General features: G+C 36.5%; 1 protein-coding gene across 4 annotated transcripts in view; it reads right to left on the reverse strand.

Annotated features, from left to right (window-relative positions):
- LOC133822610 (uncharacterized) overlaps window positions 1–12505 on the reverse strand; it is a 41296-nt gene that overhangs the window by 27286 nt on the left and 1505 nt on the right. For 2 of the 4 annotated variants that reach the window (XM_062255002.1, XM_062255000.1), the window contains exons 7-13: window positions 12398–12466; window positions 11079–11140; window positions 10250–10424; window positions 5097–5165; window positions 4914–4993; window positions 3377–3526; window positions 2478–2541 (exon numbers count right to left, since the gene is read on the reverse strand). In XM_062255002.1, coding sequence (XP_062110986.1) covers window positions 2478–2541; window positions 3377–3526; window positions 4914–4993; window positions 5097–5165; window positions 10250–10424; window positions 11079–11140; window positions 12398–12466 — 669 coding nt within the window. Of the gene's footprint in view, window positions 1–2477; window positions 2542–3376; window positions 3527–4913; window positions 4994–5096; window positions 5166–10249; window positions 10425–11078; window positions 11141–12397; window positions 12467–12505 lie in introns of those variants that run through there. The other 2 variants (XM_062255001.1, XM_062255003.1) reach the window with 2 other exon arrangements.

A 12505-nucleotide genomic window follows, 5' to 3' on the forward strand; every position in this document is an offset into this window, starting at 1 on the left:
CTAAATTAGATCCTAAGTCATTGAAGTGTGTATTCCTTGGTTATTCTCGTCTTCATAAAGGGTATAGGTGTTATTGTCCAAATCTCAACAAGTATCTTGTCTCCATTGATGTTACCTTCATGGAAACCACACCCTATTTTTCATCTTCCTCTATTCCTACTCGTCAGGGGGAGGATGATAATTTGTTGGTATATTCTATCACTTCTTCCGCCCCTGACCCACTTCCTGAGGAATCTCCTATTTCTGAACCTATCTCAGACACTACTCACGTTGAGTCTCCTATTACTCACCCTGTCTCAGCCACAACTCCAGGCATGCCTCCGCCTCCTATTAAAGTGTACACCAGGTGTCTGCCTCCTGTTTCATGTCCTGCACCTGCTTCTTTGTTATCAGATCCGGTGTCAAGCGATGATCTTCCCATTGCGCTACGCAAAGGTAAACGTCAGTGCACTTATCCTATTTCTTCTTTTGTTTCTTATAATCACTTGTCATCTTCTTCTTGTTATTTTATTGCTTCCCTTGATTCTATTTCGATTCCTAATACTGTTCATGAAGCCATATCGCATCTTGGTTGGCATGATGCAATGATAGAAGAGATGAATGCTTTAGATGACAATAACAATGGTACTTGGGACTTGGTTGATTTACCTTCAGGAAAACGAGCCATAGGGTGCAAATGGGTATTCACTATTAAGGTCAATCCAGATGGATCAATTGCTCGATTAAAGGCCCGTCTTGTTGCTAAGGGTTATGAACAAACCTATGGTGTGGACTATTGTGATACTTTTTCTCCTGTTGCTAAGTTGACATCTGTTCGATTGTTTATTTCAATGGCAGCTACTCATCATTGGCCTCTACATCAGCTAGATATCAAGAATGTTTTTCTTCATGGAGATCTTCAGGAGGAGGTGTATATGGAGCAACCTCCTGGTTTTGTTGCTCAGGGGGAGTTAGGGCGAGTCTGTCGTCTTCGAAAATCTTTATATAGTTTGAAGCAAAGTCCTCGTGCTTGGTTTGGTAAATTTAGTCAGGCTGTTGAGAAATTCAATATGCTGAAAAGTAAGTCCTTCATTCATACTCAGTTTCACACGAAGGATTTGGGGGTGCTCAAGTATTTCTTGGGAGTTAAGGTAACTCGGAGTAAACAAGGTATTTTTCTATCTCAAAGAAAGTATGTCGTTGATTTGTTGACTGAGACAGGAAAATTGGGAGCAAAGCCATAAGTACTCCAATGAGTCCTAATGTGCACCTTACAAAAGATGGGGAACCATTTGAAGATCCTTAAAGATATCGCAGGTTGGTTGGAAAGTTGAATTATCTTACCGTGACTCGTCTAGACATTGCATTCTCAGTTAGTGTTGTCAGTCAGTTCATGTCATCACCAACAATACATCATTGGGCAGCGTTAGAGCAAATTTTGTGTTACTTGAAAGGAGCACCAGGATGAGGTATCGTGTACGCAGATCATGGCCACACTCATATTGAGTGTTTCTCAGATGCAGATTGGGCAGGTTCTAAAGTGGAAAGAAGATCCACTTCAGGTTATTGTATTGTTGTTGGAGGGAATTTAGTCTCTTGGAAGAGTAAGAAGCAAAATGTTGTGTCACGGTCAAGCGCAGAATCAGAATATAGGGCTACGGCACAGTCTGTGTGTGAGGTAATGTGGATCTATCAGCTATTAACTGAAGTAGGACTTAAGACTTCAGTACCAGCAAAATTATGGTGTGATAACCAAGCTGCTCTTCATATTGCATCTAATCCTGTGTTCCATGAGCGGACTAAGCATATCGAAATTAATTGTCATTTTGTTCGTGAGAAAATTCAGCAAGGCTTGATCTCCACAGGATATGTGAAGACCGGTGAACAACTAGGGGATATCTTTACAAAAGTATTAAATGGGGTGCGGATTGATTATTTTTGTAACAAGCTGGGCATGATTAACTTATATGCTCCAGCTTGAGGGGGAGTGTTAACTATATATATTAGTTGTTTATATTAATTGTAAATTAGCTATGAATTAGGACTAATTAGTTTCCTATTCTCTCATAGTTTCCTAGAATAGCTTCCCTAGTTTGTATATAAATATATGTTTATTTCTCATTGAAATACAAGTGAATACAATTCTCTTTACCTCTTATTACAAAGACCAAGCATTAAAATCCTTAGCTACCCAATTTTCCTAATGACACACATCAATTTTTTTTTTTCACAAAAAACTTGGATCATTTTATTAACTTTTTATACATAAAATATTCTCTAACAAGGAAGATAATGCTGCAGCAGCCACCACAAAATAAACTCAACGTAATCAAATCACCAAACATCTCAAGGCAACAGAACCAGTCTAAAAGGAGAAGAAAGATATGAGATAACCCAACTAGGAACATTCTCAAATACTTTGAGCAGAAAACCAATGAAACTAAACCAGTTGGAAAATTCGTAAAAGGCATTAATTCAATTAGGAAAAAATAAAATACCTGATCCTGCTGAATAGAATACAGCTTAGCCTTGTACAAGTTCACATATTTTCGACGATTACTTCTGAAAATTAGAAAGTTACTTTCTTTATTAAAATAAGCAAATTAGATACAATAATGATCTTTTTTTATGTAAGGAATAATTTCATTGAACGAGGAAGAAACAATATATATTATATACATATGTAAAATTGAGAAGAAATAAAATGACAAGGTAAAGCTAATCAATGTTAAATGTTCCTTATTTTTCATTGCCAACAAGTTAGGAAACTGTAATAAAGGGTGAGAGAGAAACTGTACATGAGGTGTAAAAGAGACACCCCAACCTGAAAGCACAACAAATCCCATCCCAGAAAAAATATCACAATCGCATTACAAGTTGCTAGTACTAATAGAGTAAACAAAGCCTGGAGACAATTTCCATGGGCTTGTTTTTCTTTTCCTAAGAATATAGTTTCCACAAATTCATTGGTTCTTATAAAAAAAAAAATATTGTCATCACTCTCCTTTGTCCAACAAATTTTCCTCAATTTTGCTTTTTTCGTTTTTCAGAGAATGTTTTGTTCTTTTGTTTTCTTTCTCTTTAGAAGAAACAAGACTTGTATAGTATTAATGATTGAAAATAAAACACGTAAAAAGTCTGGAAGTGGAAACCACAAAGAAAATAAAAAATAAAACAAACACAAGCAAACACTTTAATCCCATGCAAGATCAAAGAACAAAACACCTTCAAAATCTTTTACATCAAAGCCAAAAGACAACTATTGTTTTTTTTCTTTTCAATTTTATGCCAGAGCATGTTTTGTTCTTTAAACTCATATACAATTGAAGTTCACCATTAATATACGGGTACCTATCTTAATAAATATATATATATATAAATATATGTTAAGACTTACATTCTCTGTCCAAAGTATCTCCACGATGTTCTCTTTAATCTCTTACGAACATCCGAGAGAACAGACTCTTGTGCATAATGCCACCACAATATTTGCCAGCCCTCTGGCCTTGTTGAAGATGGGTTGCAGCAAGGACGATAACGCCCATACCTGAATGATACAAAAATAACAACCACTAAAAGCCATATCAACTTCAGGTATTAAAATTTGCAGGTTTCAATTGAGGATGTCTCCCCCAAGTATAATATGGATTAAGTAGAAGAAAGGTAAGAATCATAATGAAAATGGTAATATTATATAAGAAATGATAAGGCACAAAAGAAATAATGCATTCAAATGAATAAGTAACAAGCCAATAAAGTAATAATGAGAAAAGATATTGTTATATGCCACAAAAGAGAAGAAATAGATAAAACCAAACTTTCGAGTTTCGAAGGAATACTTGCTCTGTCCACAAGAAATTAGAAAGAGCAACAAATTTCACTGAAGGTTTTTCCAAATATATTTATATATATATATATATTAATATATATAACAAAAAGACAAGCAAAACAATTTTATTAAAAAGGAAATAACAAAAACAATCAAGAGAACCATGGCTCCAATACATATGAAGGAAAGAGATGTAAAACAAATTGTGGACCGTGGTCAAGGAAAATCAGTAAATTAGAAATATATGAAGCAAGTAAAATATTTGTCATTTAGAAGTTGCATTGTTTAATTGAATGTAAAAAAGTCCAGAGAGAATTCAGTTGCAGCTTATGTTAGCATTTATAAATAGAGTTTTTGAGAGCTACAAGATTTTTTTTATTTTTTTTTTTAAAAAGAGACAAAGGTCACATGTGCATGAGTGACCTCTTCCCAAGTATATTGAAAACCCTCACTTATGGCGGAGGAAAACCTTGGTAACAAACAGGAAAACTTGGGAAATACAAAAATAAAGAGAAACAAAACTCTAGCAACACAATAATAATAATAAGACAAAACTAAGCGAAAAACTGCAAACTAAAAACATAGTACAGAAAGCTTTCCCAATCTCTACAGAGGTCTAGAAAAGTAAGTCCCTCAACATCTTTTGTTTTATAAATCCAAGTTGCAACCCAAAATTTGACCTTCTCTCATAAAACCTCTACTGAAGCCTCTTTGCCCTCAAATATTAAATTATTTTTGAGAGCTACAAGTTATTAAATTTTTATTATTTTCTGTCATTTCAGCCAAGGTTAAAAATGCATCAATTTAAGACTAAATCTAATTTAATAACTGATTCATCCAGTTTAACAAAGATTGCAATTTCATTATTGATTTTTTTTTACATACCCGCTGCTCCAAAGCAGTATCATAGCAAAAAGGGGGCCTGGACTTATTACCAACAATCATGGCAGTAAAAACAATCCTGCTGGCGACAATCAGGGAATGTAATATAATTGCCTTTGTATGCTTTGTATTGATATTGTTTCATGTTTTGGTATGTCAACAATTGTTATCGTTTTCTTATCAGAATATTAAAATAAAAAATAACATTGGCATGAAAACATACTTCTTTCTCAATTGTGACGTACTTAAATAATCCCACAGAATTAAGATTTGTTGCAACTGAACCTCATTCAATGTTATCTCCTGTGCAAACATTAAATTAAAAGATAAGGGACCTGATAATAAACCTAGAAGTTTAACTAATATATGACTTCAAATTTAATCAAGCACAAAATAAATAACCAACCAAACTAGTTATCTCAGCATTGATGGAATGTAGCAAGCTGTTATTATAAAGCTCTCCTGGTCTGTTGACCTAAAAAAACATTAAACGTTGAATTAAAAGTTCTTCAAGGAGGGAAAAGGAAAATAACGGGAAAGAAGGCAATATTGAGTCTTTTCAAAAGCCCAAAATTACATTCTCAGTATAAGTAATTACTCATATCTTGCCAAAAAGACTATTTTACTAAAAAATAATGTGAAGAAAATGGTATGAGAGAAATTATTTTTATTTTTGTATTATCTATCTTTTACAACATAGAACGAGACTATATATACAACAAACAACTAAGACTCTTCATATTAAAAAATAAATACAATAAATAGGAATTCCTATAGACTAGGAAGCTGAAACAACTATTGAAAACATAAATTCCTTGTTGTCAACATCTGAAAAACAATAACTAGCTTGATTTCCTACACTCCCCCTCAAGCTAGATGATATATACTAAACATTTCTAGTTTGGAGCTGAGTTCACTGAAATTAGGGCGATGGAGAGCTTTGGTTAAGATGTCATCTGCCTGTTGTCTTGAGGGAACATGCTTCAAGGTGATGATCTTGCTTTCAATCTTCTCATTGATGAAATGACGATCAATTTCGACATGTTTGGTTCTATCATGATGGACTAGATTCTTTGCAATTGCTATAGCTGATTGATTATCACAGAAAACATTTATAGGACCTTCAAGGCGGATTCTGAGTTCATCAAGTAAGCGTTTCAGCCACATTCCTTCACAAATTTCATGTGCTAAGGCATGAAATTCTGCTTCAGCACTGCTGCGAGCTACTACCTACTGCGCCAAGATACGAGATTTCCCCAAATATAGGAGCAGTATCCGGAAGTGGACCTTTGGTCAGTGAGAGAACCTACCCAATCTGCATCTGTGTAGATTTTAAGATCCCTGTGAAAAGCTTTCTGAACATTAGCCCTTTTCCTGGTGTTCTTTTGAGGTATCTAAGAATCCAATAGACAGCATTCATGTGCTCCTCTGCGGGATTGTTGAGAAATTGACTAACAACACTTACAACAAAGCTTAACTCAGGCCGAGTGTGAGTTAGGTAGACTAATTTTCCCACTTTACATTGGTACCTTCCTTGATCAACTTTTATTTCGTCTGTCTGTGCTCCAAGTTTGGTATTAGGATCCATCGGTGTGCAATTGACTTGCATCCAATCATCCTTGTTTCCTGTAAAGAGGTCGAGGATATATTTTCGTTGAGTGACTGAGATACCTAGGCTGGATCTTGCTACTTCCATCCCTAGGAAGTATCTTAATTGTCCTAGACCATTTATCTCAAATTCACTGGAGAGGATTCCCCCATGAAATTTCCTACAACCACAATATCATCGACATAAACTATTAACACCGTTAGTTTTCCCCCTGCTGAATGTTTTACAAATAGAGTGTGATCTGACTGGCACCGAGTGTAGCCATCTCCCTTTAGAACTTTCGCAAACCTGTCAAACCGGGCTCTAGAGGATTGCTTGAGGCCCTAAAGGGATTTCTTGAGTTTGCACACCTTTCCTTTAGTGAATCTGCCCTCAAATCCTGGAGGGATATCCATGTATACTTCTTCCACTAGATCTCCGTTAAGAAATGCATTCTTTACATCAAGTTGGAATAAAGGTCATTCTTTATTTACTGCAACCGACAAGAGAACTTGAATGGTGTTCAACTTGGCAACAGGAGCAAACGTCTCTTGGTAATCAATGCCATAAGATTGAGTGAACCCTAAGCGGGCCTTGAATCTTTCAATGCTTCCATCCGCCTTATGCTTGACTAAGAAGATCCATTTGCAGCCAATTGTGCGTTTGCCAAGAGGTAGATCTGTGAGGTTCCATGTTTCATTCTTTTCAAGTGCTCTAAGTTCTTCCATTGTGGTAGCCTTCCAATCAGGAATCTGTAGGGCTTCCTGGACCGATGTGGGAACCTAAACTTGTTCCAAGGAGGTGATAAAGGCTCTATGTGTAGGAGATAGGCTTGAGTAACTCAGATAATTGTGAATGGGATGTTGAATGCAAGAGCGTACCCCCTTTCTGTGAGCAATGGGGATGTTCAGATCATCTGACACATTTTCTTGCATAATAGGTTCAAGTCTAGAGTCTTCCTGTGTTTTTTCAAGGATAAATGGGATCGGATCATATTCTTGACCTTGTTGAGTTTGTGTAGTGGCTTATTCAATGCTTGCTAGTTGTTTCTTTCTCCTTGAGTAAACCTGGATCTCTTTGCTTGGGATGGGGACAAGACTTGGAGTGATTGGATGAGGAGTTCTTGGCTCATTTGATTTGGCTGAATGATGAGGTTGGACCTCTTTGCTTGGAATGTGGATAGGACTTGACGAGATTAGATGAGAATTTCTTGGCTCATGTGATTCAACTGAATAGTTTGGAGTATGGGCAACGGAAGGAGTTGGTGATGTTCTTGGAAGAATTGTGTTGTGAGGAGAAGTATTCGGAGGAGAATCAACTGTATTGTCAATGAGAGAAACAAAGCCCCAATTTTGCAATTCCTGACTATGGTTCTCCCCTGGAATTGTACATTGGTGTAATAAGGCTGGTCTTCAAAGAAAGTGACATCCATGGAGTGGAACAACTTTTTGGAAATTGGACAGTAGCATTTGTATCCTTTTTTATTGGATGAGTAGCCAAGAAGGATACATTTGGTGGCGTGGGCATCGAGTTTGCTTCGGTGTGAGAAGTGAACATGGACAAATGCAACACAGCCAAAGACACAAAGGGGAATTTGAGACGCAAGATGTGAGTAATGATATGATTCAAGAAGGATTTGCAGCAGAGTTTTGAACTTTAGAACTCGTGATGACATTCTATTTATGAGATAGGTGGCTGTGAGGACAGCTTCACCCCAAAATCTTTTTGGAACATGAGATGAAAAAAGTAAGGATCGAGCTACCTCAAGTAAATGGTGATTTTTGCGTTCAGCCACACCAATTTGTTGTGGTGTGTTGACGCAGGAACTTTGATGAACAATCCCATGTGATTGCAAATATGGTCCAAGGACAAAATTGAAGAAGTCACGGGCATTGTCGGTTTTTTATACCTGAATGTTTGTTTGAAATTGGGTTTGAATCATTTTGTGGAAATTTTGGAAAATCTTATTTGTTTCAGACTTTTCTTTCATGAGGAATGTCCAACTTAAGCGGCTATGATCGCCAACTAGTAACAAAAACCAACGTGTCCCATTGATATTCTGAATTTTGGATGGCCCCCAAATATCCCCGTGAATGAGTGAGAAGGGATGAGAGAGTTGATGAGGTCTTGGGGCAAAAGAGTGACGAGAGTGCTTAAAAAATGACAAATATCACACCAGAGAGACTGAGGGTTTATATTGACAAATAGGGATGGGAATAAGTGTTTGAGGTACACGAAATTTGGATGACCTAGACAGTAATGCCATAATGTGATTGTACTGATTTTATTGGACCAGTTTACTAATGTAAGAGATTGACACTGAGAAAGACAACAATGATTTCCATGGTTAGACTCAGGGGTTTTGATTTTTAGCAAATACAACCCTTACAGAACTCAGCCTGGCCAATCATCATCCCCCATTCCACATCCTGAAAAACATAAAAATTAGCAATAAACTTAGCTTCACAATTAAGATCTCTATTCAGTTTGCTTACTGAGATTAAATTACAATCAAGTTTGGGAACGCTTCGCTTCCTTGTCGCTTCTTTCTGGCGACTAGCTTCTCAAGTGAGTGGCTTGGTAAGCAAGCTACCTTCAGCATCGGTAAAATCCCTATCATTAATAGGCTGGAATGGTGGGGAAGGGGGCCCTCCCTACTTCAATGGAAAGGGGGGAATCGCCATTTCACAACTGCTCCTCTACAACTACCTTTCGCCCAACATGATCACGAACACTAGCTTCTTTAAATTCCGTAAAGAACATAATTTAAAACAAGATTTGGTGTGATTGTTATGGTCCCAATTCCGTCTATTCTCGAACACGAGTCATCTGCTATGCGAACAGTGCTATCATTGGAGCATTTGCTAAAAAATGAAAATAGTGATCTATCATCTGTCATGTGGTCTGAAGCACCAGAATCCACAATCCAATGGGTATGAGGGGTTGGAATAACCTAGAGTGCATGAGTGTTGCTTTGTTGTGCAACTAAAGAGAAATATTGTGAAGAACTTTGTGCTGCCATAGAGAAATACCAGCGGAGACGAGGCAAAGGAGCACGAAGGAGTGGTGCGTCGGAGACGAGGAAGATGCCGAGGAGGAAGACGCCTGAAAAAGAGACCGTCGGAGGCAGTCACACGCCTACATGTGTTGGCGCGTGGCGTAGTTAGCAAAAGATGACGAAGGCGCGTGGGGCTCAGGCGCGACTTTGCTGGGCACCAGAGTTCGGGGTCCGCCGATCGGAAGTTGGGCAATCTCCCTGGGCCGAAGGTAAGAATAAAATAACACTCGAAAATGGTTTTCTAAGATTGAACCTCAAGAATACCAAACTCTAAATTTTGTAAGAGAGGGTTGAAGAAAAATTGAAAAATAAATCCCAATTTTGAGCTTCTATTGCTCTGATGGTATGAGAAATTATTTTTATTTCTGTATTCTTTATCTTTTACAACATAGAAGTAGGCTATATATACAGCAAACAACTAAGACCCTTCATATTAAAAAATAAATAGGAATTCCTATAGACTAGGAAGTTGAAACAACAATTGGAAATATAAATTCCTTGTTGTCAACATCTGAAAAACAATAACTAGCTTGATTTCCTACAAAATGACACTACAAGAATGCAGGGCAGCCTCTAATGAGAAAGAATTCAATTACAAAAAGCAATTGGGCCAATTAGTACAGTTCAAAAATACAGAAGTAGGAATTTTACATGGAGATAGAAAACCAGAAATACCATTGGCATTAACCACCCCCAGATGTTGCTTAGAGTACTCAAGGTGCATCATGCACAGAATGCTAGCATATCCCCATCTAAAAGTAACTTTGTTAATTGTATCTAATTTATGTTTAAAATATGTTGTAAAGGTCGTGCAACAAAAAACATTAAAACAGAGGAAAATGATTGAACAACCAAAGAGAAGGTAATTTTTCAGCAGAGAAAGAGAAAACAAGTTGTTATTGAGCTTGCATACCAAAATTGACATGGAAACATCAGATGGTGCCAGTATGGAGTTGCATCTCCCTATAGATCTGGCATTGTCCATAGTCATTAAGTCGAGAGGTCCTTGGAATGTACCACAATAAAGTTCCAAACCTATAATGTCCAAAGTTTTGCTGATTTGACCACCTTTTACCCTCGCACTTGATCTGAGATATAGAAAATGACAATATTAAAATTTAATATCTACTGGCACCACAATTAGCTATTTACTATTTATTATATAAAACAAAGAATTATATAATCGGTAGAAAAGTAGAAGGAAATATTACAAGATGATAAGACATAACTAGCTATCTACATGAAGGAAAAAAAATCTTAAATTTTCATGACCAAGTAAAAAAGTCAATGACACCAAAAAAAAATAGCATATATAGGGAAACTTATAGACACCCATGCTATATGTCAATGTTATAGTAATGCCCTCTAGACCAAAACTATTAACAGGGACACATCTGTGTCTAAAAAACAACCTTAAAATAAATAAAATGTTCGCCACTTAACTATGTTATAGTTTTAATTTTGATGCTTAAGTTCTTAAAATAAAGAAATTAGATTAATAATTGTAAAAAAATGAAAACATATTTTTTTTTTTGTTAAATTTCAATGGTGTTGAGAATTACTAGTGCAAAAAATTAATGTCACTATAAAACAGAAATAAAGCAGGAGTGCCACTGTAATTTTCCCACATATTTTTACAACTAATGAAGAGCCAGCTCTTTTACACTGGTTGATGAACAAAAATATAAATGTAGAGATTGTCACTATCAATACAAGCAGTAGAAGAAGAAATTGAGAATTACCCGAAAGGATTTTGCTTCATTATTGTCAAGCTGGAAAACTTTAAGCCAAACATCGTATGCACCTGGGAAGAATTTAGCAAGAAAGGAGAGATTATGCTAAGGCATCCAAGAAAATCATGTCATAACGAGCAAATGAGCACTCTCTGGTAACATCTATGCAATATTTAAAAGAAATATTGTCATTCCCTAAGTTTTCCTATAGAATTGAAGATAACAGCTTAACTCCGGTCAAAATCATTCAACCATAATCATGCTGCTATTAAGTGAATTATACTCAGTTTTTTTTTTTTTTTGAAACAAAAACTGCCTTGCATTGATTTAAAATAAAAATACAAGGGTGAGTATCAACATCAGAAAAATACAAACATTAACAGAAACAAAAGTAAAAAAGAAATTACAAAATGGTGGTCCATTCTCCAAGTAAAGAAGAGAAAGGAACCCCTTTAAATCCCTTTATGTCACACAACCAGAGGGCCACCCAAAAGCCTAATCTTTTCCCACAAGCATTCAACATCGCTGCTCTGTTCTTCGAAAATCCTCTTATTCCTTTCCAGCCATAAGCCCCAAAATAGAGCCAACACAGCAGTGGCCCAAAGAATTTGTCTTTCCTTGCTCTCTCTTTTTTTTATTTTTTTGAAAAAGAGATAGAGGCCTTTGTCTTAGACTGACCTCCTCTCAAATATATTGAGAGACCTCACTTTTGGCAGAGGAATACCGTGGTAACAAAAACAAGCACAAACAACAAGCCACCAAACCACCCACAACAGAAACCCCCTCCCCACAACACTAAAGCCATAAATTACCCCAATCTCTACAAAGATCCAAAAAAGAAACTCCTCAAAACACTTGGATCTATACACCCAAGTTGCAACCCAAAATTTGATCTTATCCCAAATAGACTCAACTGAGCTAGAGACACCTTCGAAAATTCTACTATTTCTTTCAAGCCATAAGGCCCAAAAAGTCGCAAGCAAGGTACTCCGCCTCAAGCGAGACACCCTCTTGCCTCCCTCAAAACGACCAAGAAACAATTGAGAACAACAACATTTCCACACTTTGCAGGTATACCCGAGATCAACCCAAACTCATTTAGTAATTTGTACCCAATTTCAGGGAAAAGTCACAATGAATGAATAAAATTTTAATATATTTTAAGCTCACTCATGATCAAATATTCTCAGCCTCGGTAAATGTAGTACTAGGAATCGATCTTGTTTTACTAGTTTTGTGCTTGACAGTGTTTAAATGTGTTTCGTAGTGCATAAAATTAATTGAGCCAAAATATAAGAAGTGATAGACTTTATCAAGCATTGACTCACCGAGTCACCCCGCAAATCATGGTACAAAACATGAAAATTCCGTATGGATACTTGTATGCTGTCAAATATCTAGGAAGCAAACAGCAAACATCAGTGGTTTTTCTTGCA

The sequence above is a fragment of the Humulus lupulus genome, chromosome 3 (genome assembly GCF_963169125.1).
Source record: "Humulus lupulus chromosome 3, drHumLupu1.1, whole genome shotgun sequence".
Classification (NCBI taxonomy): domain Eukaryota; kingdom Viridiplantae; phylum Streptophyta; class Magnoliopsida; order Rosales; family Cannabaceae; genus Humulus; species Humulus lupulus.